General features: G+C 29.5%; 4 protein-coding genes and 1 long non-coding RNA gene across 5 annotated transcripts; 1 reads left to right on the top strand and 4 right to left on the bottom strand.

Moving 5' to 3' along the window:
* Nucleotides 1-1,264: 1,264 nt before the first annotated feature.
* On the bottom strand, nt 1,265-8,833 carry LOC110606255 (putative receptor-like protein kinase At3g47110). The gene is made up of 5 exons (XM_043953106.1): nt 8,437-8,833; nt 4,020-4,175; nt 2,463-2,831; nt 1,451-2,100; nt 1,265-1,384 (listed from the first exon to the last, which is right to left on the bottom strand). The coding sequence occupies exons 1-5, from the start codon at nt 8,831-8,833 to the stop codon at nt 1,265-1,267; spliced, it is 1,692 nt and encodes a 563-aa protein (XP_043809041.1).
* A 1,803-nt stretch (nt 8,834-10,636) lies between these two features.
* Nucleotides 10,637-12,292, bottom strand: LOC110606949 (putative receptor-like protein kinase At3g47110). The gene is made up of 3 exons (XM_043953105.1): nt 11,581-12,292; nt 10,796-11,229; nt 10,637-10,729 (listed from the first exon to the last, which is right to left on the bottom strand). The coding sequence occupies exons 1-3, from the start codon at nt 12,290-12,292 to the stop codon at nt 10,637-10,639; spliced, it is 1,239 nt and encodes a 412-aa protein (XP_043809040.1).
* Nucleotides 12,293-13,370: 1,078 nt separating this feature from the next.
* Nucleotides 13,371-15,376, bottom strand: LOC122722480 (putative receptor-like protein kinase At3g47110). The gene is made up of 3 exons (XM_043953220.1): nt 15,144-15,376; nt 14,618-15,047; nt 13,371-13,452 (listed from the first exon to the last, which is right to left on the bottom strand). The coding sequence occupies exons 1-3, from the start codon at nt 15,259-15,261 to the stop codon at nt 13,431-13,433; spliced, it is 570 nt and encodes a 189-aa protein (XP_043809155.1). The 5' UTR covers nt 15,262-15,376; the 3' UTR covers nt 13,371-13,430.
* A 122-nt stretch (nt 15,377-15,498) lies between these two features.
* Nucleotides 15,499-16,200, top strand: LOC110606948. The gene is made up of 2 exons (XR_002486587.2): nt 15,499-15,728; nt 15,930-16,200. It is a non-coding gene; the product is annotated as an uncharacterized LOC110606948 (long non-coding RNA).
* Nucleotides 16,201-19,446: 3,246 nt separating this feature from the next.
* On the bottom strand, nt 19,447-22,194 carry LOC110606256 (putative receptor-like protein kinase At3g47110). Its single transcript, XM_043953221.1, has 3 exons — nt 21,611-22,194; nt 21,193-21,397; nt 19,447-20,109 (listed from the first exon to the last, which is right to left on the bottom strand). Exons 1-3 carry the CDS (start codon nt 22,155-22,157, stop codon nt 19,473-19,475), a joined length of 1,389 nt encoding a protein of 462 aa, XP_043809156.1. The 5' UTR covers nt 22,158-22,194; the 3' UTR covers nt 19,447-19,472.
* Nucleotides 22,195-26,192: the final 3,998 nt, after the last annotated feature.

Below are 26,192 nucleotides of genomic sequence, written 5' to 3'. Positions count from 1 at the left end.
TTGTTTCTTTGTATGTTGATGATTTATTGGTAACAGGAGACAACTTAGAGGAAATTCAAAGATTCAAACAAAGGGTTATGCATGAATTTGAAATGTCAGATCTTGGTTTGATGAAGTATTTTCTTGGCATTGAAGTCCACCAATCTGAAAGTGGAATATTCATCTCTCAGCACAAATATGCCCTTGATATGTTGAAGAAATTCAGTATGGAGAATTGCAAATCAGTTGCAACTCCGTTGGTGCTGAATGAGAAGCTTCATAAAGATGATGGGGAACCAAAAGTAGAAGGTTCTACTTTCAGAAGTTTAATTGGCAGCTTGTTGTATTTGACTGCTACAAGGCCTGATTTGATGTTTTCAGCTAGTCTTTTATCTAGATTCATGCAATCTCCAAGTCAGAAGCATTTTGGTGTTGCTAAAAGGGTCCTCAGGTATTTGAAAGGTACTGCAAACTATGGTATTTATTATACCAATGTTGAGGATGCTACTTTGATTGGCTATTCAGATAGTGATTGGGCTGGTTGCTTAGATGATTATAAAAGCACCTCTGGTTATGTTTTTTCCTTTGGGTCTGGAGCTTTCACTTGGAATTCAAGGAAACAAGACATTGTTGCTCAATCCACAGCAGAAGCAGAGTATGTTGCAGCTGCATCTACTGCCAATCAAGCCATTTGGTTAAGAAAAATTTTATTTGATTTGCAACAACCTGAAGAGGAACCTACAACTATTTTTGTGGACAACAAATCAGCTATTTCCATAGCTGAAAATCCTGTTCAGCATGGTAGGACCAAACACATTAATGTGAAGTTTCATGCTTTGAGAGAAGCTGAGAAGAATGGAGAAATCAAGCTGGTCCATTGCACTTCAAATTTGCAGCAGGCTGATATTTTTACAAAGGCATTACCAAGAGCAAAACTTGAGTTCATGAAATCCTTGCTTGGTGTTTCCAAAAACAATCTTAAGGAGGAGTGTTAGTCTAGTTGAGATTGTAGTTGGAAACTAGTTAGAAATATTTTGTATTTTTGTTAAGTTTTATCCTTTGGTTATTGCACTCTAGTTTCTGCTATACCTGCTGTATCAGAAACTCTGTTTCTGAAATCAGAATTCGAGATTTGATGGGATTATGTTTTTTTAATGTTAGAAAGGTTAGATGCTAAGATGGACACTTTTGACTTGTAAAAGCTTTCTATAAAAGCTTCCTTTTTTTGTAACTTCTCCAGTAAGAGAATACCAGATCAATAGAGAAGTCTTCTTCCTCAATTTTTTCATCTTCTTCCCTTGCTCTCCATTGCTGCAATTGTTAACACATACGCCTTCTCAAGGTCAATTTTAAGTACCATCCATCCATCCCGCCCTGAATGATTCCACATTGAATGAATAATCTCCTGCAGAAAGAGCAACATGTTATGAGCTTAACAAGGTTTCAATGTCTTGCATTCCCCATTGAGTACCTTAATAGCACCCGTTTGCTCAAGGTTGAGTACCTTAATAGCTACTTGTCTTTCAACTTGAGGTAGAAATCCTTTATACACAGAGCTAAAGAAACCTGAGCCGATTAAATTGCAAGAAGAGAATCCATTTGTTGCCTGATAAAGATCTTTATATGATACATTTAGAAGGTGGTTCATTGCTAAGGATGCAAAAGAAGAGTTGCTTCTTAACTTTTTCATCCAGCAAATAAGAAAAAGCATCAGAATCAAAACCACAGATGGAACCCCACAAGCAATTGCAATTGCTAGCATAAGAGTATGGGAGTTCACTTTCTTCGTGATTCGAGTTGGGCATTTTGGCAAACGAAGTTCTGGGACACCACCGCAAAGCTTGTTATTCCCAATCAGTGACAATGCACTGACATTAGCAAATACTCCTCTTTTTGGTACCTTTCCTTTAAGATTATTAAAAGAAAGATTCAAGTATTGGAGATAAGGGATTTCTTGCAGATCTTTCGGAATTTGTCCTGACAAGTTGTTTTGTGAAAGATCTAAATATCGAAGGCCTCTAAGGGAAGCTAAAGATGAAGGGATGGTTCCTTGGAAAAAGTTTCTCTGCATATAAAGATACTCTAGGTTCAAGCAATCTCCAATGGTTCTAGGAATTTCGCCTGAATGATTGTTTTGTGAGATATCAAGTGCATTTACATTTTTAAGCTTTCCCACTGCTGCTGGTAAGTTCCCAGTGAAAGAGTATTGAGACAAGTCTAGTCCCTTTGATATGGAAGTAAGGCTGAAAACTTCCTAAGATAAGTCTCCACTGAAACTATTCGATGAAATATAAAAAAGATTCAATTTTGGCAATTTTGAAGACTTAAAGGAATGTTTGCTTCCAATTTGTTATTTGATAGGTCTAAAAGGGATAACTGAGTAAGGTTACCCATAGAGGATGGGATTTGACCTCACAATTTATTTTTAAATAAGGATAATAACTGTAGCTTTTGAAGCTTTCCTAATTGACAGGGGAAGATACCAGTGAAAGAGTTGTCTTCCATAGCCAAACCAATTAAGTTGATAAGATTCTCCAGCCCTACAGGAACAGTTCCTGTCATTTCATTTTCTCCCAAATACAAATAATTGAGCCTAGTTGACAAATTGGTGATTGAGTTTGGTATAACACCTCCAAAATGATCCATGGAAAAAGATAACATTTCTAAATGACTGCAATTTGTCAAAGATGTCAAGAAAACCAAGTCATTTGATGAATTACTTCCAAGATTATTTGTCTCAAAGTTCAACCATGAGAGACTTTTCAGATTTTGAAGATCAGTGGGAACTTGTCCAACAAACTTGTTGCTAGAGATATCAAATATTTGAAGTTGAGATGCATTGGACAATGAATCTGAGATAAGGCCAGATAAATAGTTTATACCAATTGCAAAAGTTTGAAGATTTGGGAGAAAGAAGAAAATGTTATTAGGTAGATTCCCACCAAGTTGGTTAGAATCAACTCCCAGAAAACTCAAAGATTTTGAAAAGAGATGGAAAGACGTTACCTGAAAGCCTGTTACCTTCAGCAGTGAAAATCTTCTGACTTTTTATTTGACTCATTTGATTAGGAATACTTCCCTCTAAATTATTTTCATGGAAAGAAAATATTGTGAGTGATGAAAGGTTGCCTAGGGAAAGTGGAATTTTTCCAGTAAGATTGTTATTAGCAAGTTCTCTCGGGATTTTTCCAGTGAGTTTATTCCACTGTAAAACTATCATCTTGAGTTGGGAGCAGTGAGACAAATTGATAGTCAGAGTGAATCGATCTGAGTTGAACTCGTTATCCCTCGCATTTGAAATTAAAAGAAATTAGTTTGAGTTAATTTCGCTAGACCAATTGTATTAAAAGAGTTGTAGTAGGGGTCAACTCTCATATGTATATAATATATTATGTATGCATGTGTGAATAGGTGTTTGGCTTCTTATTATCTTTTTGTGCGAATTTTAGTATATTATTTATGTCATATACTGCAAGCAACAACGGTGTCTAACTATTTTAAATCAAATAAAAAAACAAGACAAATTATTTATATTAATTTTAGCGGATTAATATGTTTGGAGATTTACGATATCTTTATTTTATTTTATTTTATTTTTAGAAGCTGTGATATATTATAGCATGTATTTAATAAGAACCTTTTGAAATGTCTTATATGCTATTAGTTTCAAATAAATTTTATTTTCTTATCATTTGTCTAATGTGCCTGTTTATTTTTCTTTTAATTACTTTATTATTTTATTAGTGTGTGATTTTCAAACGGAATTATGAATTTATTTGTTAGTTTTATAAATTTTCGAGGGCCGAAGAGAGCTTCCGCAGCAGCACCATGTTCGGCGACCGAACCTGGGCTTCCCTCCTAAAACTATTTTCTTCAAAACTCTTTTATCTCTTTTATAAAACCTTAAAATTTCAAAAATTCATTTTATAAAAACATTATTTTTATCCTTCTAGAGAGATTCCGACCTCGAGATTCCTGTTTCCATCGGGGATTCCATCAGAAAGCGGGAATTCCGATGCCGGAGTCTAGTCGGGTATTACAGTTTAAATTATTGAGGTCTGCTTCATTGACCATTACGAGTGTTTTTGGTCCATTGTCAAGGGCGAAATAAACGATGACACCCTCGTTGGTAGTAATATTAGCAGCAACTCGCGAACTACCGGCTAATTTGAGAGTGAAAGGAGAGAGATATTTTTCTACGAGAGAAAAAGTAGGAAACCAATTATAATCCAAATGAATAGAGAAGATTCAATGGATCTCCTGACAGCGTAACTAAATGATGTTGCAGAGATTCGATTGATGACATGGCTAGAATAGTGCTATGCTGTGATTAGCTAAACCTGCAAAGAAGAGAATGTGAGGTGGTGGGTGTCCACAGCAGCCACTCCGACTCTCAAGTCAGTATATTGGAGAAGAGAGTGAATGCAATAAATTGCGTAGAGATTGAGTAGTATAAGAGAATAAGGTACCTTTATTTTTGTGATTCTTATATTTTTATATTGTAAGAAAGTGGAGATAAATATAACATTTACTAATAATCCGACGATGATGCGGCCGACTGCTTGATAAGGGATATTGCCAACTAATAGATTGGTACCCGTAATTACAGGCGTAATAGAGATATGCTGGACTATACTTGTTAACGATGATTTTGTACCGAGACTCGTCTTATTCAGGGAGGGCGAGTCTTAATGATAAACTAGATTTTTTAGATGTCCGAATCTTTCTTTTCTCGGATGGAACCGTATTTCCCACTTATCAGATTCTTGTCATGTAATTTTGTTTTCCAGTGATAACTCATAACTTATCTTGGACGATTGTTATGTAATATCAATATCCGATATAGGTCTTAACTATATATTATACAAATTAGATTAATAATTTTGTTATACATTTATTTATATACTTATTATTAAGCTTATTATTAATTATAAATTTATATATACATAGAAAAGAGTTATATCTTAAAAAAAAAGATAAAAGTTATAATTCAATATTAGAAATAAAACTGCTTATATCTTTTAATATTTCATTTAATTTTAAAATTTAAAATAGAGTATAGTATTTATTAGGAACAGATGTAACAAAGTGAATCAAGGATTATAATTAAATCCATCGTGATTTAATTTATAAAATTTTTTGGGGCTTTATGCTATTAATAAAATAATATTTTTCATGTAATATCATTAAATATTGGTAATAAATTATAATTTAATATTTAATTTTTATTAAAACTTATAATTTATTAACTATATTTTTAAATTTTAATTTTGAAAATTTTTTTATTGACAAAATAATAATTTAATTTAAACTTATATATATATATATATATATATATATATATATATATATATGTATATTAAATTTTATTTATTTTTATATATTTACAAATTAAATCTCTAAATATTATAATTACTTACAAATAAGCTCTTAGATCTATAAATTAATTTTTCATTTTTATTAAATTTTAGACTTAATAGTATTAAAAATTTATTGAAAAATCAAAAGGAGTTTTAATATCATCACTGAAATAAAAGTAGAAAGCTTAGAATTTCTTATAACAGGTTCGATTTAGAACAAAAAATAAATGTTTAAAACTAAAATTATATATCCAAAAACAGAAAATAGAAAAAAAAAAAAAAAAAACTCAGAAAACAGAGAATCACGAATACAAATCAGAAACAAAGGTTTCTGTAGAATATGCAGTATTAAAACAAAGATGAGAACAACTTGAATTTAAACTTAGCAAACATGTCTCAGAACATGAGATTATCCTGACAAAAGAGAAAGAAGATGGATAGAAGAATAAATATCAAACTTCATTGAAAATAGAAACTGAGAAATATAAATTTCTTTTTCTTCTTCTTTCTCATTTCTAACAATCATTTACAGAAAACTCTCTCTTTCTCTCTTAATTTCCAGCTGCAGTACACCCTTTTTATAGGCAAAGGTAAACCTTATAAAGTCAACACATGACCATACCTAGAGATGCGTGCATTACTTGTCTTACACACAAAACTTTCTTTAACTTCACTCAATTAAAAAGCTCATAAGAGTAAATTTGTTGCAGCAAAATATCTCAGCTGCCAACACTCCTTGAGAATTTTGCTGTCAATTTTGGATATCGTCCTTAATTGCGGCCAAACATTCACTACTGTTAAAAAATAGAGAAGAGAGTAGATACCTAAATACTGAAATTGGATATTTAGAATTGAAACTAGATATCTAAAACTAGTGACATAACTGAGAAAAAAACATAACAATCTCAGCAAATTTTTGCTACTCCTCCTCAAATAACAAATCATAAAAAGAAATGGCTAAGAGCCTTTTAACAACAAAGTTGTAGATTTCAGCAGTTTATGGATGTGCATAGGGTCTCTTTCGTAGTTTATAAACATGCATCAGGTCACTTCAACAAAGTTTCTTTCTGTAATTTCTATAGTTTATAGACATGCTAGTCCTTTAAGAAATTTTCAGCCTTTTATGGATATGTTGGTCTCTTCAAAATTTTTTTTCCCAGTAGTTTAAAGGCATGTTGATAAGAAATATTAGTTTAAAAATATGATGGTCTAAAATATCAGTTTAAAGATCTAAGGTCTTAAACATCAATTTAGAGACATAAATGTTTCTCACAAATTTTAGATCAGTTTATAGACATGCAGTCATAAATTTCAAATCCTCCCAAATAAAGAGATAAAGAAATCAACCTTTTAAATTTCTTAAAACTTTAAAAGTAGATAAATAACAGACTTTTTCAAAACTTCTGAATTTTAAAAGTAGATAAAAAAAATCAACCTTTCAAACTTCCTGAAACTTTGAAAGTAGATAAAGAACAAACCCTCAAAGTATATGAACATTTAAAAGTAAATGAAAAAATTAACTTCTCATAACTTTTTAAGTTAGAAAGTAGATGAAAATGGAGGAGAATAAGAAATTTGAAAACAGCCACAAAAGTATTGAAATAGGCCTCTCAAAGATCATTTGGACTTTGATACCATATTGAAAAATCAAAAGGAGCTCTGATACCATCACTGAAATAAAAATAAAAAGGTTAGAAGCTATGATAACATGTTCGATTTAGAATAGAAAATAGACGTCTAAAACTGAAATTAAATATCCAAAAACAGAAAATAGATATATAAAATCAGACAGAAACAATTTAAAATATAGAAAATTACGAATACAAACCAAAAATTAAGGTTTTTGTAGAATATACAGTATTAAAACAAAGATGAGAACAGCTGGAACTTAAACTTAGCAAACATATTTACGAACATGAGATTATCTTGATAAAAGTGAAAGAAGATGGAGAGAAGAACAAATATCAAATTTCATTGAAAACAGAAACTGAGAAATACAAATTTCTTTTTCTTCTTCTTTCTAGTTTCTAACAATCATCTATAGAAAACTCTCTCTTTCTCTCTTGATTTCGAGCTTCAATACACCCTTTTTATAGGCAAATGTAAGCCTTACAAAGTCAACACATATCTAGAGATGGGTACATTACTTGTCTTACACACAAAGACTTTTTTTAACTTCATTCAATAAAAAAGCTCATCAGAGCAAACTTGTTGCAGCAAAATATCTCAGCTGCCAATAAAATCCAATACTTTATACTACTTGCAATTCAATTCAAGACTTTAAAATTAAGCACAATTATCAAAGCTTGAATTTTTGTTACAATTTTATCCAAATTGAGATTTCAATTTGTGGGTATTTCCCTTCTCATGTAGTATATCTAGTTGATAAGTTTATAGATCCCATATAATAACAATTAAAAGGTTTAATAGTGAAAAAAAAAATCCTTTATGCTCTTTTGTGACCTAATCTAAAACTTTTAATGGCATAATAATCTAATTCATCAACAGGTGAAGAAATATTGGATTCGAGGGATTGTGCCACATTCTACATGGTGATCCATGTTTCTTTTTTATTTATTTGCTTTAGATTAGTGGTGAGGTGACTGCCAATTAACATATAGTAGTACTCAAATTAAAGAAAAATATATATCTCCTTATGTAATAGTTAAATTAAAAAATGTCTCTTTTGATTCTACTCACACATGATAATGAAGTGAGATTTTTTTTTTAAAATTTGAGTATTGAGAGAAATTATATATATATATACATATAGAGTATTGTATGGTAAGAGAATGAGAGAGAAAAAGAATTTTTTTTTTTTTTTAGTTCGAGTATTATATGAGAGTTTTTTTTTTTTTTTTAATTTGACTATTAAAATATCAACTAGGGATAATAATCTATAGTAAAAAAATAAATATTAATGAGGAAGGGACATTATATATATATATTTTCATACAAAGAGGAAGGGGATACCTAATAGAGAATTTATCTAATTAATGAACAAATCTAGGGGTAGACAGACCCTGATAATCCCACTAAAGAAGAGGTAGGACATCAATAGGAGGATGTGAAAGAAGGTAGAGTCCCCGTTCAACACCTATAGCCTTATTTGCCAGCCAATCTGCAACCTGGTTAGCTTCTTGAAAGCAGTACCGAAGAGAGACCTGCCAATCATGACCAAGGAATTGCTTGCACTGCAACAACAATGAACCCAACTTCAAATGAGCTTCCACATCTAGGGAGAGAAGTCGAAGAACTGTGAGTGAATCTAGCTCAACCACTAATTTTTGACAACCACTATTCCAGGCAATATGAAAACCATGCAATAAGGCACAAAGTTCAGCTTCCATGGAAGCGCAAATTCCCAAACGTATGAAGAAACCCTGTAACCACCTGCCATAATTATTACGAAAGACTCCACCACCTCCACCACGACCCAAGTTTCGCTTACACGCTCCATCAGTGTTAAGCTTCCAAATTGAGGTGGCTGCCATGATGCAACAACAATAGTATGCTTGTGTACCAAACTAGGGTCCAAACGGTTCTGACAAGCCTGGAAGCTAGTGTATACCTCTTGTTTGATACTAGCCATGCAAGAGCTATCAGTGTAAGTTATCCCTCTAAAAATCCGATTGTTTTGCCACTTCTACAAACACCAAGCCATAAACTAGAGTACGGAGGAAGAAGGTCCTTCCAAGGATAAATTCAACCCAAGTGTGTCACCATGAACAACCCAATCAGCACTGGACATATGAAAAAACTTTAGAGCAGAGGCTTGGTTCCATATAGCAGTCCAAACACTTCTAGCAAAGTGACAGTGCTGTAGTACATGCAAAATTGTTTCACAAGCATGCCACAACGCGGATAAGAGCCGTCAAACGTGAACCTCTACTTGATTCACTCCTGATTAGTCATAAGGCGCCCATTAATTACTAACCAAGCGAATATCTGAACATACTGATACACCTATAACCTCCATAGAGTACGCCATAAAGCATTTGATTAAGAACCTATGCTCTCAAGAGTAAGTTGATAAGCAGATTTTATTGAAAATCCTCCATAGGACGTGTATTTTCATATGAATCTATCCACATAAGAGAATGGCTTCTAGACATAGTAAAACAGTGTCAAGTGATAAGTCATGTAACAGCTCCCGTTTTCACCCTTGACCGTTCCAAAAGTGCGCCACAGATAGCTGCTGTAGGGCATTAGGGATAGCTATAATAACTATTTGACTCAATGGTCTATCAATAAGCTAAACATCATGCCAAAACCTCGTAAGATGACCATTGTATACAACCTTATAAATCCCTTTTCGGAGAAATGGTATATTATGGATAATACCTCGCCAGATTAAAGAGGAACCGGATCGCATCACTAAGTCATTGAGGTTAGCCCGCCCATGACAATATTTAGTTTTCAAGATTTGCACCCATAATGCATCTTCCTGTGTTAAAAATCTCCAGCCCAGTTTCATTAGGAAGGCAACATTCATCCCTCGGCAAGTGCGAAGACCCAGCCCTCCTCGGATAACTGGGAGTGTTACCCGCTTCCAATTTACCAGATGAACCTTTTTATTCCCTCTCTGATCTCCCTAGAGAAAATTCCTAATCTTTTTATCATATTCATCGCAAGCTGACCTGGGAAGATACATAGTTTGCATTACATGATTGGGAAGAACCATAAGCACAGATTTGCTAGAGTAATGTGACCAGCAAAGGATAGCATCTGAGTCTTCCAACTGGCTAAATGAGCATCCATTCACAATAGTAACGGTGTAAACACCCTCTTATTCAGTCGACCATGGACCATTGGAACACCCAAGTAAGATCCCAAATCATTCACCGTTTGCATCCTAGCTAAATCACAGATAAAATAGCGCACGACCAAATCTACATTAGGAGAGAAAAGAATTTTAGATTTAGCATCATTTATTTTCTAACCAGAATACACCTTAAACCTCTGTAAGCAGGACATGATTTCACTGATTTGTTCAATGGACATATCCACAAATAGTAACAAGTCATCAACAAAAAGCATATGTGATAATTGCGGGCACTTTCGAGATACCGAAATGGGATGCTAAATATTCATAGACACTGATTGCTGGATAATATGATTCAATCACAAATACGAGGAAATGGGATCACCCTATCGTACACCAAGAGATGGCTTGAAACTAGAAGAAGCTTTTCTATTCCATAAGTTTTACATATTACACGCTAATAGGACTGCAAAACAATCGAGATCCACCTCGACGGGAAGCCAGCACAACAAAGTGAATCCAAAATGCAGTTTCATCGCAACTGATCATACGCCTTCTCAAGGTCAATTTTAAGTACCATCCATCCATCCCGCCCTGAATGATTCCGCATTGAATGAATAATCTCCTGCAGAAAGAGCAACATGTTATGAGCTTAACAAGGTTTCAATGTCTTGCATTCCCCAGTGAGTACCTTAATAGCACCCGTTTGCTCAAGGTTGAGTACCTTAATAGCTACTTGTCTTTCAACTTGAGGTAGAAATCCTTTATACACAGAGCTAAAGAAACCTGAGCCGATTAAATTGCAAGAAGAGAATCCATTTGTTGCCTGATAAAGATCTTTGTATGATACATTTAGAAGGTGGTTCATTGCTAAGGATGCAAAAGAAGAGTTGCTTCTTAACTTTTTCATCCAGCAAATAAGAAAAAGCATCAGAATCAAAACCACAGATGGAACCCCACAAGCAATTGCAATTGCTAGCATAAGAGTATGGGAGTTCACTTTCTTCGTGATTCTAGTTGGGCATTTTGGCAAACCAAGTTCTGGGACACCACCGCAAAGCTTGTTATTCCCAATTAGTGACAATGCACTGACATTAGCAAATACTCCTCTTTTTGGTACCTTTCCTTTAAGATTATTAAAAGAAAGATTCAAGTATTGGAGATAAGGGATTTCTTGCAGATCTTTCGGAATTTGTCCTGAAGGCTGAAAACTTCCTTAGATAAGTCTCCACTGAAACTATTCGATGAAATATCAAAAAGATTCAATTTTTGGCAATTTTGAAGACTTAAAGGAATGTTTGCTTCCAAATTTGTTATTTGATAGGTCTACAAGGGATAACTGAGTAAAGTTACCTATAGAGGATGGGCTTTGACCTCACAATTGATTTTTAAATAAGGATAATAACTGTAGCTTTTGAAGCTTTCCTAATTGATAGGGGAAGATGCCAGTGAAAGAGTTGTCTTCCATAGCCAAACCAATTAAGTTGATAAGATTCTCCAGCCCTACAGGAACAGTTCCTGTGATTTCATTTTCTCCCAAATACAAATAATTGAGCCTAGTTGACAAATTGGTGATTGAGTTTGGTATAACACCTCCAAAATGATCCATGGAAAAAGATAACATTTCTAAATGACTGCAATTTATCAAAGATGTCAAGAAAACCAAGTCATTTGATGAATTACTTTCAAGATTATTTGTCTCAAAGTTCAACCATGAGAGACTTTTCAGATTTTCAAGATCAGTGGGAACTTGTCCAACAAACTTGTTGCTAGAGAAATCAAATACTTGAAGTTGAGATGCATTGGACAATGAATCTGAGATTAGGCCAGATAAATAGTTTATACCAATTGCAAAGGTTTGAAGATTTGGGAGAAAGAAGAAAATGTTATTAGTTAGATTCCCACGAAGTTGGTTAGAATCAACTCCCAGAAAACTCAAAGATGTGATGTTGAAAAGAGATGGAAAGACGTTACCTGAAAGCCTGTTACCTCCAGCAGTGAAAATCTTCAGACTTTTTATTTGACTCATTTGATTAGGAATACTTCCCTCTAAATTATTTTCATGGAAAGAAAATATTGTGAGTGATGAAAGGTTGCCTAGGGAAAGTGGAATTTTTCCAGTAAGATTGTTATTAGCAAGGTCTGTCGGGATTTTTCCAGTGAGATTATTCCACTGTAAAACTATCATCTTGAGTTGGGAGCAGTGAGACAAATTGAGTGGAACTTCACCTAGTAACGAATTATTCCTGAGAAGAAATTCTCGAAGACATAATAACTTACCAACTTCTTGTGGAATTTCACCAGGAAAGCTATTGTTTTAAAATTATATTAAATAATTTTATAAATAAAAATTTTGATAAGATGAATTATTTTGATTAATTATAGAGTTGAGTTGGACTCCTAGATATTATTATGTGCATATTGAAGTTGGACTCTACAGATGATTTTACATTTTTAGTCCAGCTCATGTTCAAACCAACCTATGCCTGGATCTAGTTGTGGTAATAATGGCGGTAGAGTGGTATGATGGTAATGGCTAAGTGCTGTGGAGGTGTCAGCCAGCGGTTATGGCGAGGAAGACAATGATAAAGATAATGGATTGGTGGTCTTAGTAGTGGTAGTGACATTGATAGTGCCAGTGGTAGAGTAGTATTGATGGAGGTGGTAGTACTGCAAGCAACAGCGGTGATGGTAACACAGTGGTAGTGATAATGGTAGTGATAGTGATTATTAGACAATATGGAATCAGAAATGATGGCAGTTAATGGAAATAGTAGTGATAATTGATAATAAGATGAAATAATTTTTTAAAGCTGTGATATACTATAGCAATGAAATTAAACTATGTATTTAATATGAACCTTTTGAAATGTCTTATATGTTATTAGTTTCAAATAAATTTTATTTTCTTATCATTTGTCTAATGTGCCTGTTTATTTTTTTTAATTACTTTATTATTTTATTAGTGTGTGATTTTCAAACGGAATTATGAATTTATTTGTTAGTTTTATAAATTTATTAAATATAAAAAATTTTAATAAAGTAAAAAAATAATTTTTTTTAATTTTACTCTTTAGAGTAGTTTGGAAAATAAAAGCAAATTGAATCAAATATGAATTGTATGAAAATTTTGTAAAATAAAATGGAACCAAACACTTTTTAGTAAATTGCATGAGACAACTTATTCAGTAAAGCATCAATATTAATTTATTAGCACCAGAATTCAGCATTGAGGAAAAACAAAAACAAGAATAAAGACAAAACTTGAGAACAATAGATTTTGCATTGATCACAACTTAAAAAAGTTAACATTTATTCAGTCCGACTTAGTCTTGAAAGGATAAGCACCTGTAGTTTATGTAAGTAAATAAAGTTAGTAAAGTAAATAAAGGAAGGTCTAATAAAAAAAATTTGACATAATATATATATATATATATATATATACCATTTTTTAAAAAATTTAAGAAAAAAATAATAAAAATCTAACAAATATATATATTCTAAAAAATGGATGAATGTACCCTTAAAATATAGTAACTATACAAAATAGATTAAATTTTTTAAATATTTTAAATATTTTTCATATTTTCTGACATTTGGAACGCTAAAAAAAATTTATTTAATCAAAAATATTTTGCTGAACAAAGAAAAAATAAGTATTTTCTACATTTTTAAATCTTTATTAAAGCTTTTTTATATAAATTTATTAATAAATTTTATTTTTAAATAAAAATAAGTTAACCCAATAGAAAATAGAGAAAATATTTTTTATAAAAAATATTTTTTATGAAAAATATTTTTTAAATATAAATTATTTTTTTTAAATATATATATATATATATATATATATATATATACCATTTTTTAAAAAATTTAAGAAAAAAATAATAAAAATCTAACAAATATATATATTCTAAAAAATGGATGAATGTACACTTAAAATATAGTAACTATACAAAATAAATTAAATTTTTTTAAATATTTTTCATATTTTTTGACGTTTGGAATGCTAAAAAAAATTTAATTAATTAAAAATATTTTGCTGATAAAAGAAAAAATAAGTATTTTTTAGATCTTTATTAAGGTTTTTTTATATAAATTTATTAATAAATTTTATTTTTAAATAAAAATAAGTTAATCCAATAGAAAATAGAGAAAATATTTTTTATGAAAAATATTTTTTAAATATAAATTATTTTTTTTGTAAATATATAGAGATTTAAAAGATAATTTATTGTGCTGAAATTAAAATTTATAGATTTAAGATATAAAATAACGTAAAGGTCATAATTTTTATTGTTGCCTTATAAGAACTTCCATGGCAGAATGAAAACAATCCACTAAGATTCAATATTTTTGATAATCATAATGCAAGTCAAAATAGATTTGTGCCCATATTATCAAGACGGGATAATAATTAAAAACAAAATTAATAAATTAATAACATTAGAAATGGAATATAATTAAAAAATATGCAAAATTAATTTAAGATATATTTAAATTCGATGATTACCTTTCAACCACTTTCTCTTTTGCTCTGCTTTTAAATATCCGAGTATCTAGAAAAGTTTTCTTTATCAAGTGCAATTTTTTGATGACATCTGCCATGTTCATTCGTTGCGTAGGGGATTCCTTTGAACATGCAACTCCAATTTCCAATATTGAAACTAGGCATTGGCTCAAGTTTCCATGGTGATTGGTTTCTTCTGCTTCCACTATTTCATCTTCTTCATATTCTTCACTTGATCGTTCTATAGGGAGAAGGGTTGGATCCACAATTTGCAAAACCCTTTTTGGCAATGCTGCCTTTGCATAGTCATGGAGATTTAATCCCTGTTTGAATATTTCATCTGTTGGTCTTCTTTCTGAGAACATCTCTAGTACAAGAATCCCAAAGCTATAAACGTCTCCTTCTTTTGAAGCTAAACCATCCATTCCATACTCTGCATGTATTATAAAAATAATCACATTAGCATGACATTAATAACTTAAAAGAAAAAAAAAAAAAGAATAAGAATAGATGAAGATAGATTATATACCTGGAGCAACATAGCCAATGGTTCCTTTGATTCCAATCGTGCTGGTTTGATTTAGAGATGAATCGTCATTTATTGTGAAAAGTTTTGCTAGACCAAAATCACTTACATGAGCAACCATATCATCATCAAGAAGAACATTGCTTGGCTTTATGTCACAATGAATGATAGGCTTATCACAAAGATCATGTAGATAATGTAATGCTGATGCCACATCAAGCTTCTTGGTTGATTTTCACCACTTTCACACGGATGCAACCACTTTTCTAGGCTTCCGTTCCCCATATATTCCAAAATCAAAGCTTTGAATGTATTAGATTTATAATCTAAACTGGAGCAACATTTTAGGTTGCTAGAAGGAAAGAGAGAGAGGCAGCAGCTTTGCAAAAGGAAGCAAGGAATTCTGTGTCTAAGTTGGTTGGACCCACTTCATTAAACATTGAGGATAAGTATAGGTTCATGATTGCCTCTTCAAGCATCAAAGGAGAGGGCGCAGCAGATAGTGCTTGGGATGATTAAATGGAAGTTTCCTTCAGTACCTCTTACATAGCTTTGATGATACATGCTTATGATTCCATGAATTTTAAGGTCAGTGATGCTTTGTCGTTTCTGCGACTGTTTGTAGTGAACCATGTTCTTTCTTTATCCACAATGATCCAAGAGTGTAGTACAAAACAAGGATTAGATTCCTCTTTCCCTTGTGTATTTGTGAACACAAATATTAAATAATAAGCAGTATGTTATGTGCATATTATGCAAGTGAAGCTGATGAAATAAAAAATTGTTTAGGTGTACAGTTTCTGAGTTGGGGCTCAAACATGAAGATGTGCTGAAGATTATAATTTCTGGTGAGTTCATCTTCCAATGTCGTTGCTCCATTACATGTTCAGTTGCCAGTTGTATCAATGGTGGATTGAATGAATGATGGTAGGACTGCTTGTGTATTGTGAATATTGTACATCTTAGGAGTGTCCTAGTGAAAACTCTACAATTTGATCTTGTGATTTTGATACTTATGGAAGTGTCGACTTTAATCAAGTATCTTTGCATTTGTTATCTCTATTGGGAATTTTGCCTTTTTAATCATTAGATTTTGTGCTAAAATGAATTAAATAATCATTGATCTAACATGAATTAATTAATTTTAGTCTACTGATCTAGCAGATCCAGCTGTAGCCTTTGAGCTGTTAACAAATTAATTATATTTGATGATATGCAATTTGCTATTCAAAATGACAAAGGCCTGATTGCCTTATGGTCGGCATTATGTTCGTCTAAACAGTTAAGCCTAGGAAGTATTATTAATGTGTTTTATGATTTCATTACTTTATTATATCTTTTCTTTCTTAATTTACTGGAGTATTTTTAAAACATTAATTAGGTTTATCATATTTATATAGACATTTTAATTATACAGTAATATAGTTTTTTATCTCTATTTTTGTTAAGGGTATAAAAACTTTAAACAGCAAATAAAAAAACAAATGGAGTAAGTAGTAAGTGTGGAGACGAATTTAAGTACGCTGGTTGTAAAAGGCAAAGAATTGGATAGTTACAGGCGTATGCAACGCATTATTTCATTCTATCATTAAATTTTAAAATGGTTTATTAAATTTCAATTTGAATGTTTTCATTTAATTTTGTTCATCTCAATAATGTCAATTGAGCTGTATTTTTATAAAATAATTGATATAGATTTGATATGATGATGCGATATAATAATTTTATAACCTATATAATTATGCAATTGTTAAAATTAAATAATTATGGTTACTAAAATTAAAATTGAAAATTACCAATATGAATTTGAAATTGAAATTGGAATTGGAAGGCCACTTTATTCATGTTGATGGAAGCTTCAAGGAAGTTCTTTCGCAGCCTCTTGTCGTCTTTATCTCAGATGGGTTTGGGCAAAGGATGCCTCAAATTGATAATAGATAACGTCAAGTTACTCAAAATAAACTTTGAGGACAAATTGCCCAAGTCAAGCATCTATTTAATATCACAAGAATTCATACATTGTCGATCAACTAAAACAAAAGCAAGACTACATATGGAAACAGATAATAGGTGAGAAGATAGATTTGTGTAGATCATTCTTATGACTTCTCTTGAAACGATGAGCACCTGTAGTTCAAGTGAAGTGAAAAAATCTTGGTTATCTTGAAACAATACTAAATTTGTTGATGATTCATGCAAATTAAACTCATATCCTTTGGAAGGATATAGACTAAAGTAAGGATTTATAAGATAAGGTTCTTTCATGATTTTAAATTTTAATAATTTTTTATTTTTAAAAGAAAATAAATTTTTTTAAGGTATTTGAAAATTTTCTTTTAATCCACCAATTTAGTATATTGAAATTAAAAGTTTGTGAGGGTGTTAAAAATCTTCAAAAACTTTATTTTAGAAAAAAAAAATATTTCCTCCTCCAAACATTAAAAAACCTTTAATTACTTTAAAAAAACTCATTCCGAGTATATATCTATATACTCTGTTGTACTTAAATTTTTATAATCTATCCGTTTGAAAAAAAAATAAATTAATTAATTAATCAAATTAGAAAATATACGAAACTTGAGATAGCGGTAGAATTAGCTCTCAATCACTTTTCATTTGGTAATCCAAGAAAAGTCTCTTTTATCAGATGCAACTTCTTTATGACATCTGCCATGTTCATTCTCTCCATAGGGGATTCCATTGAACATGCAACTCCAATTTCAAGTATTGAAACAAGGCACTGTCTCACATTTGCTATAACATGGCTCAAGTTCCCATGGTGATTGTTTTCCTTTGCTTCCATTATTCCATCGTCTTCATATTCTTCATCTGCTGTTTCTCCAGGAAGAATGGCTGGATCCATAATTTGCAAGAGTCTTTCCGGTAATGCTGCCTTCACAAAATCATGAAGATTTAAACCCTCTTTAAACATTTCATCAGTTGGTCTTTTATTTGAGAACATCTCTAACACAAGAATCCCGTAGCTATAAGCATCTCCTTCTTTTGATGCTAAACAACCCATTCCATATTCTGCATGTATTGTAACAGTAATAAAATTAGGAAAAAATTATTATTTAGTCCCAATAGTATAAATAAACTTACTAGTCAGTCTCTTAATTTTAAAAAATATATTAAAATGTCTGTAACGTTTTAAAAAATCTACTAGTAAATCATACTGTAAATTTTAACCGTTAAATATTTTATTGTTTAGTCCCTATAATTTTAAAACACTTATTAATTGGTCTATCATATTTTTAAAAAGTCTATTAACAGAATTTAAAATTTTTTTACAATACTGAAAGCTAAAATCAGCGGAAGAACTAATTAGCAAATTTTTTAAAACGTTAGAGATATTTTAATGTATTTTTTAAAATTGAGATTCCAATTAATGAGTTTCTCTATAATATAAGAATTAAATAATAATTTTTAAAAAAAAAATTAATATGAAAATAATAAGTTCAACTCACAGTTGTAATTATATGCTCCATTAATTTCAATTAGGGGTTAAGTATATATTCAACTCAATGGTCTTTTAAGTCTTTTGTAACTAATAAGAAATTTTATCTAATCCTAGTCTTTACAAATAAGAAGGTTTAATTGAAAGTAGGGCTATTCATGGCTGAATCGATTCAATCCAATCCAAAAGAATAAAATTAGTTAAATGACGATGTTTAATTAATTTGGATATTTTATTTAAATTGTATAGATTTTTATTGGTAAATCAATAAATAATCATTTTATATATAATTATTATATTCTAATTTTAATTTTAATTTTAATTTTATTTTCTCTTCTTTAATTTTTTTGATTTAAATATAATATTAATTATCTTTTTATATTTATATTATTATTAAAAACGTAATTTATCAATCCAATTATTTTTTTCTATTTTTATTTTTATATTTCTAAGTTTTAAAAATTAAAATTAATTATATTTCTACATTTATAATATATTTTCTATATGCATTATTTTGTAACTATTTCAAGTGCAATAATTTTTTTAATTTCTGTAAAAAAATTAAAATTAGCTATTTTTGTGAAAAAAAATTTAAAATAATATGCATAAATTATTTTAATTTTTTATTTTAACTTTTTTAATTTATGTAAAATTAAAATTATCCATATTTAAAAAAAATTAAAATAATATGCAGAAATTATTTCAACTTTTTTTTTTCAAGATTAAAATTAGTTAAATTTGATCCAAACCAACCGATATCTGTAATTGAAAGACATCAATTTTTCATTATATGATTAAAAAAAAAAAAGACTATTAAAGCAAGAGAAGAAGCAGAAGTGAAAGAAAAAAAAAAAGGAAAAAGGAATTTATAATTGTTAATTACCTGAAGCAACATAACCGACAGTTCCTTTGATTCCAATTGTGCTAGTTTGACGTACAGATGAATCGTTGTTGATTTTGAAGAGTTTTGCTAGGCCAAAATCACTTACATGAGCAATCATATCTTCATCAAGCAGAATATTGGCCGGCTTTAGGTCACAATGAATGACTGGCTTTTCACAAAGTTCATGCAGATAATGTAAAGCTGATGCTACATCAATGACTATATTGAGCCTCTGAAGAAGGTTCAAGCTTCTTGGCTGATTTTCACTTGGATGCAACCACTTTTCTAAGCTTCCATTCTCCATATATTCCAAAATTAAAGCTTTGAATTCATTAGATTTGTAATCTATGCTGGAGCAACATGTTATGAGCTTAACAAGATTTCGATGCCTTATAGTCCCCAGTGTACTGCATTCAGCCATGAAGCTCTTAATGCCACCCGTTTGCTCCAGGTTGAGTACCTTAATAGCTACTTGTCCTTCAACTTGAGGTAGAAATCCTTTATACACAAAGCTAAAGAAACCTGAACCAATTAAATTGCAAGAAGAGAATCCATCTGTTGCCTGATGAAGGTCTTTATAAGATACCTTTAAAAGGTGATTCATCGCTGAGGATGCAAAACAAGGCTTGCTTCTTGATTTTTTCATCCAGCAAATGAGAAAAATAATCATTATCAAAAGCACAAATGGAACTCCACAAGCAATTGCAATTATTAGCTTAAGAGTATGGGATTTCATTTTCTTCATGATTCTAGTCGGGCAATCTGGCAAACCGAGTTCTGGGACACCACCACAAAGCTTGTTATTCCCAATCAGTGAAAATGCACTGATGTTAGCAAATACTCCTTTTCTTGGTACCTCTCCCTCAAGATCATTAAAAGAAAGATTCAAGTACTGGAGGTAAGAGATTTTTTGGAGATCTTTTGGAATTTGTCCTGACAAGTTGTTTTGTGAAAGATCTAAATATTGAAGGCCTTTAAGGGAAGCTAAAGATGAAGGGATAGTTCCTTGGAAAAAATTTCCCTGCATATGAAGATATTCTAGGCTCAAGCAATCTCCAATGGTTCTAGGAATTTCACCTGAAAGATTGTTTTGTGAGACATCGAGTGTATATAGATTTTTAAGCTTTCCTACTTCTGTTGGTAAGTTCCCAGAAAAAGAGTTATGAGATAAGTTTAGTATTTTTGATAAGGAAGTAAGGCCTAAAACTTCTTTCGACAACTCTCCACTTAGTCTATTTTCTGCAATATATAGACAGTATAAATGTTGGCAATTTCTAATACTTGAAGGAATGCTTCCTTCTAATTTGTTTCCTGACAGCGCAAGAACAGATAATTGAGTGAGGTTACCTATGGAGGATGGAATTTGACCTGACAATCTATTCGTTTGTAAAGTCAGAAACTGTAGCTTTCCAAGCTTTCCAAGCTCATGGGGGATAAAACCTGAGAAAAAGTTGTCCTCCATACTCAATGCCATTAAGTTGACAAGATTTTCAATTGCCGCAGGAATAACTCCAGCGATTTTATTTCTCCCCAAAAATAACTTACTGAGTCCAGTTGAAAAATTGGCTACGGAGCTTGGCAAGACACCTCCAAAATTATTATCGTATATAGACAAGGCTTCTAGATTACTACAATTTGTCAAGGAGGTGAAGAAAAACAAATCATTCGATGAATTATTTCCAAGATTATTTAACTCGAAGTTCAGCCACAACAGACTCTGTAAATTTCCAAGATTAGAGGGAACTCGTCCCACAAAATTGTTTCTAGAAAAATCAACCATTAGAAGCTGAGATGCATTGGACAATGAATTTGGGATTGGGCCAGAGAAATAGTTTCCACCAACTGCGAGATTTTGAAGATTTGGGAGAGTGAAGCAAATGTTGTCAGGGAGATTACCAGTAAGTTGATTGCTTGCAAATGCCAGATAAGTCAAAGATGTAATGTTGCAAAGAGATGGAGGGATTAAACCTGATAATCTATTAGCTACAACAGCGAAAATATTCAAGCTTTTTAATCGACCCAACTCAATTGGAATACTTCCCTCTAAATTATTAAACATAACAGCAAATATCACAAGAGATGAAAGGTTGCCTAGCGAAGGTGGAATTTCTCCTGTTAGATTGTTGTAATGAAGTAGAATATTCTCTAGCATTGTCATAGAGCCAAGTCCTGCTGGTATTTTTCCATCAAGATTATTCCACGGTAAAGAAATTGTGTTGAGCTTGGAGCAGCGAGTCAAATTGAGTGGAATTTCACCTTGTAATGAATTATTTCCAAGACGAAGTATTTGTAATCGAAATAAGTTGCCAACTTGTTGTGGAATTTCACCAAAGAAGGTGTTGTTTCGGAGGTCGATTAACTTGAGAAAACTGAGGTTGGCAATATGTGGTGATATAGATCCAATCAGATTCTGCCCTTCTAATACCAGGGAGGTGACTCTTTGATGACGACGACCACAAGTGATTCCAGTCCAGTTGCAGAAATGGAGAGAATCATTCCAGGAGTTGAAGATACCATGCGGATCACTTGCTATCCCTTGTTTGAACTTGAGAAGAGCAAGTTGATCAATATGTGTTTCTGTAGAAGGATTAGCTTGTGGAGAGGCTAAGCTAATAGAGAATAAAAGAAACACTTGTAGAACAACAAGTGTATAAAGGTTGGGCTCATTAAACTTCATTTGGTGCAAAGAGGATGGAATTGCACAAGCTAGGATGTTTGAGCAGATGGGAGTTAGGCTAGAGAAGCAATTCCATAAGCGGGATAATAAATAAAAATAAAAGTAAATTACTACTTAATCCCTGAAACATGAAAAAACTCACTAATTAATTTATCAATTTTAAAAAATATATTAAAATATTTGTAAAAAATTTACTAATTAATCTCTCTCCGTTAATTTTTTCATTAAATATTTTATTATATAGTCTCGGTAATTTTAAAAAACTTAATTGATCTCTCAAATTTTTAAAATATTTACTAATTAATTCATTCAATTAGAGTATTTTAATATATTTTTTAAAATCAAAAAATTAATTAATAAAATTTTTCATATTATAAGACTAAATAATAATTCTCCCTCAAAATAATATAACTTGTAAGTTTATGTGGATATCAAAGAGTCAAGGTTATCAAACAATCACTTGCGTCTTTTTCTTTTAATAATATCTCATTTGTTTTCTTTCCCTTAGAATTTTCAAATGGGTAAATATATATTTAACCCCTATAGAATTGAAAATTAACATATTATACATCTAAATTAATATTGTAAACTATTAAATACCTACACTTATAAAAATCATAACGATTACTTATAAATTAATTATGGTATTGTTAACTTATCAAAAGAAGAAAAAAAATTCTAATTATTGCTAACTGTATTATAAAAATTTCGCTATATATTTTTATAAAATAATAAAATCACTCTTGTCTTATTTTTTAATTTATAAAAATTAAAAGTACAGAATGTATGATTAATTTTTTTTTTCAATACATTATAATATGGCTAATTTATATTTAAATATTATTTATAAATTCACGTATTAAATAGATTAATTTAGATGTTGAATGGGTTAGTGGGAAGTAAAATATTCACAGTAAATCAACCTTCTGGATCTAATGTTTGTTAATTCTTTTATGAATGAGGTTATTTGATTTTTGAGTAAAGAATATGAAAAATTATTGTATGAGATTAGATGTGAGATACATAAATAAAAAAAATTAATAATTTCTGGATGAAAAAAGGCAATCTAAATGTTTACAAAATTATTATTATTAAAGTAAATTATATTTTAATCTCTAAATTTTAATATAATTAATGGATCGGTCCTATATTTCTTTTTTTTTGAAATAGGGAGTGGGGGAGTCGAAACTTTGACCTCACAAGACTACAAGGATGCACTTTCCACACAAGTCTACAAGGATGCACTTTCCACCAGGCTAAGCCTCGGAGTGCATCGGTCCTATATTTTTAAAATTGAATACTTAAATTTTTATATAATCAATCTGTCCAAATTGAAGATTATTTCATTTATAATTCTGTTAGTCAATCAGTCAAAGGGAGAATAAATATTTTAAAAACTGACAATACCTCATTAACATTTAAATTCTTTTAGTATAGGTGAAGAATTTTATACTATGTAAACTACACTTTTATTTTTAAATTTTAGCGTAATTAATAAATCAATACTTATATTTTTAAAAGTAAATTTTCAATCTCTTTATATTTATTCCGTCTAAAATTATAATTTTTTATTCATTATAGATATTAATTTAAAATCAGTAGATAGGTCAAATTTCTTCTGAAATTATAATTTTTTTCTAAAATATTCTTTATCAAAATTTATAATCTATTTAAAACTTATTTTGTACCACTTAAAAATAGCTGATTAGAAGTATTTTTTGAATTTAAATAAAGGCATTTAAATGTTTAATTTGAAAAATATAAAATTTCATCCGTTAATTTAAATTTAAAAATTAAAATATATTTTATTATTATTGTTATTTAAATTATCATTGGTTTCTGTAGGTATATTCTTTGCCTGAAAATTGGGTAGAGAGACCAATTAGTCAAGGTTAATCTCAAATCACTGATCTTTGAATATTCATATTTAATAACGATGGCTTATATTATTGATAGGAACTGAAGCTTATATCAGCTTTGAATGGCCAATTGAAAGAAAAAGTTTAAGTTTTTAAGTTAATTTATAAATAAAAAAATTAAATTATATTTTAAAAAGTTAATTAATTAATTTATCTATTAATTTTAACTATAAATTATTATAAAAAAAATTAAAATATTTTTAATATAAAAAAAATTAATTAATAAATATTTGATAAAATTAAAAAATTAATTAATAAATTTTTTTAAAAATATATAAATAATATTTTAATAATTAAAATTAATAAAGAGACTAACTAATAAAATTTTTAAAATTTTGGTGGTATAAAATGGCAAAGATTTTTTCATCAAACTTATGGATTGCGTGCACTTTTTGTGAATTTGAATTGTTGGGATTATTAGTCGAGAGTACTTGAGGTTTTGGATCGTTACATTGGCTTTCTTAGGGCTCATTGTTTTTTTACTTATTTTGTTTTATAATTTTTATTTATTTTATTTTTATATATATTAAAAAATTTAATTTTTTATTAATTTTTTAATTATATTTATTTTAAATAAATTAAATTTTTTTAATTACTAAAAAAATTTTTGAAAAATTTTTTAGAAATAAAATAAATTAAAAAGTTATAATAGTAAATTTATATGTTATTATAATTAAAAAAAGTAAAATATATAATAATTTTAAAATAATAAAAAAATATGAATAAAAATTATAAAATAAAATAAATATTTATGTTATATTTAATTCTTGTTTTGATTAAAAATATTAAGATGGTATTTAATAATTAAAATTATTTATTATATGAGTAAAAGTTGTGAGCTTTTTAAGAAAAGAAAATGGCCTATCTGGACCGCAATTAGAAATTGAAGGGTTTATTTGAATTTGAATTTTTTCCATTCTTCAATTGCCTCCACGTACTCCCGAAGTTTGCGTTCAACTTAAGGCCCTATGTTCAGTCGAACTCAGAGCGTGATAGGTTTGAGGGGTCAAAATCCAAAAAAATTAATTGAATTAAATTAATTTAAAATTTTAATTTAATTTTTTATTTGATTTAATTTTTATTTTAAAAAAATTAAATTATTTTAATTTAATTTTAATAAAAAAATTAATAAAATTAAATGAAATTAATTAGTAAATAATAACATATTATGTTTATAAAATAATATAAACAGTTGAAGGAGATTAAACTATAATAAAAATTAAAATATTTTAATTAAATTTTAAAATATTAAAAATAAAATATAAAAAATAAAATTTATTAAAAAATTAAATTAAATTAAATTAAATCGAATCAGATCGATTTAATTTAAATTAATTTATTAATTTTATTTATTTTTAAAAATAATAAAATTTTTATTTTTAATTTATTTAATTTAATTTAATTATAAATTAAACCGATTGAATGCATATTTTAAATTTAAATCTCACAATGTTTTTAGTTCTTCTATATTCTCTTCTCTTTACTAAAACTCTGAAGTCATTGTAGCCATTTCTTGCCTCCAGTACTCTTGAGACGAGAGGCGGAACTAAAATTTTATTTTAGTGGAGTCAATTATAATATATAAACTAGATTTAAACAGCGCGACGCTGCCGATAATATTTTAATAAATATTATTAATTAATTGATATTTTAATGTTAATATTAATTAATTATATTATAAATCAAGTAAATTAATTATAATATTTTTATACACATAATCCCATTTAAAAATAAAAAATTATATTAAAAGATAGTAATTTATATTTTTTAATAGGCTTTATGTCTGAAAAACTCAACACATACAAAATAATATATTAAAATACTGATCTTTTGAGAATAATGTATAAACAATTGTACGCAATTTGATTTAGATTTAATAAATTAACAATTCCTTTTCTTTAATTCATTAAAATATGATTCTCTAAGTAACAGAAAAATTACAATTAAGTGGGAGATATATTAAAAGTCAGTTTTCTAATGAACAACATATATATACGAATTTTTTTTTATTTTTTTATTTTTATACAGTAAAACACAATTAATTTAAAAATTTTAAATTTATAATTTTTTCAATTATTAAAACTGCTTCTTTTATTGAGACTATTGCCTAATAGAC

This window comes from Manihot esculenta, chromosome 18 (genome assembly GCF_001659605.2).
Source record: "Manihot esculenta cultivar AM560-2 chromosome 18, M.esculenta_v8, whole genome shotgun sequence".
Lineage (NCBI taxonomy): Eukaryota > Viridiplantae > Streptophyta > Magnoliopsida > Malpighiales > Euphorbiaceae > Manihot > Manihot esculenta.
The sequence above is the reverse complement of the archived record's forward strand: the minus strand, read 5'-3'. Positions and strand labels throughout refer to the sequence as shown.

Coding starts and splice junctions, on each gene's coding strand:
- LOC110606255 (XM_043953106.1), bottom strand. CDS start 8,833: ATGGCAGCCACCTCAATTTGGAAGCTTAACACTGATGGAGCGTGTAAG. Junction 4,176..8,436: donor GCTGGCAAATAAGGCTATAG/GTGTTGAACGGG, acceptor TTTCTCTCGTAG/AAAAATATCTCTCTCCTTTC. Junction 2,101..2,462: donor GGAAGACAACTCTTTCACTG/GTATCTTCCCCT, acceptor ACAATCATTCAG/GCGAAATTCCTAGAACCATT.
- LOC110606949 (XM_043953105.1), bottom strand. CDS start 12,292: ATGATAGTTTTACAGTGGAATAATCTCACTGGAAAAATCCCGACAGAC. Junction 11,230..11,580: donor GAATCTTATCAACTTAATTG/GTTTGGCTATGG, acceptor ATAATCTTAAAG/GAAAGGTACCAAAAAGAGGA. Junction 10,730..10,795: donor AGCAAACGGGTGCTATTAAG/GTACTCACTGGG, acceptor CTCTTTCTGCAG/GAGATTATTCATTCAATGCG.
- LOC122722480 (XM_043953220.1), bottom strand. CDS start 15,261: ATGGTTGCTCATGTAAGTGATTTTGGTCTAGCAAAACTTTTCACAATA. Junction 15,048..15,143: donor CATTGGCTATGTTGCTCCAG/GTATATAATCTA, acceptor TAATACATGCAG/AGTATGGAATGGATGGTTTA. Junction 13,453..14,617: donor AAAGAGAAAGTGGTTGAAAG/GTAATCATCGAA, acceptor CATAAACTACAG/GTGCTTATCCTTTCAAGACT.
- LOC110606256 (XM_043953221.1), bottom strand. CDS start 22,157: ATGAAGTTTAATGAGCCCAACCTTTATACACTTGTTGTTCTACAAGTG. Junction 21,398..21,610: donor GCTAGAGAATATTCTACTTC/ATTACAACAATC, acceptor CTTATCTGGCAT/TTGCAAGCAATCAACTTACT. Junction 20,110..21,192: donor CTTGGAAATTTACAGAGTCT/GTTGTGGCTGAA, acceptor AAAATCAAGAAG/CAAGCCTTGTTTTGCATCCT.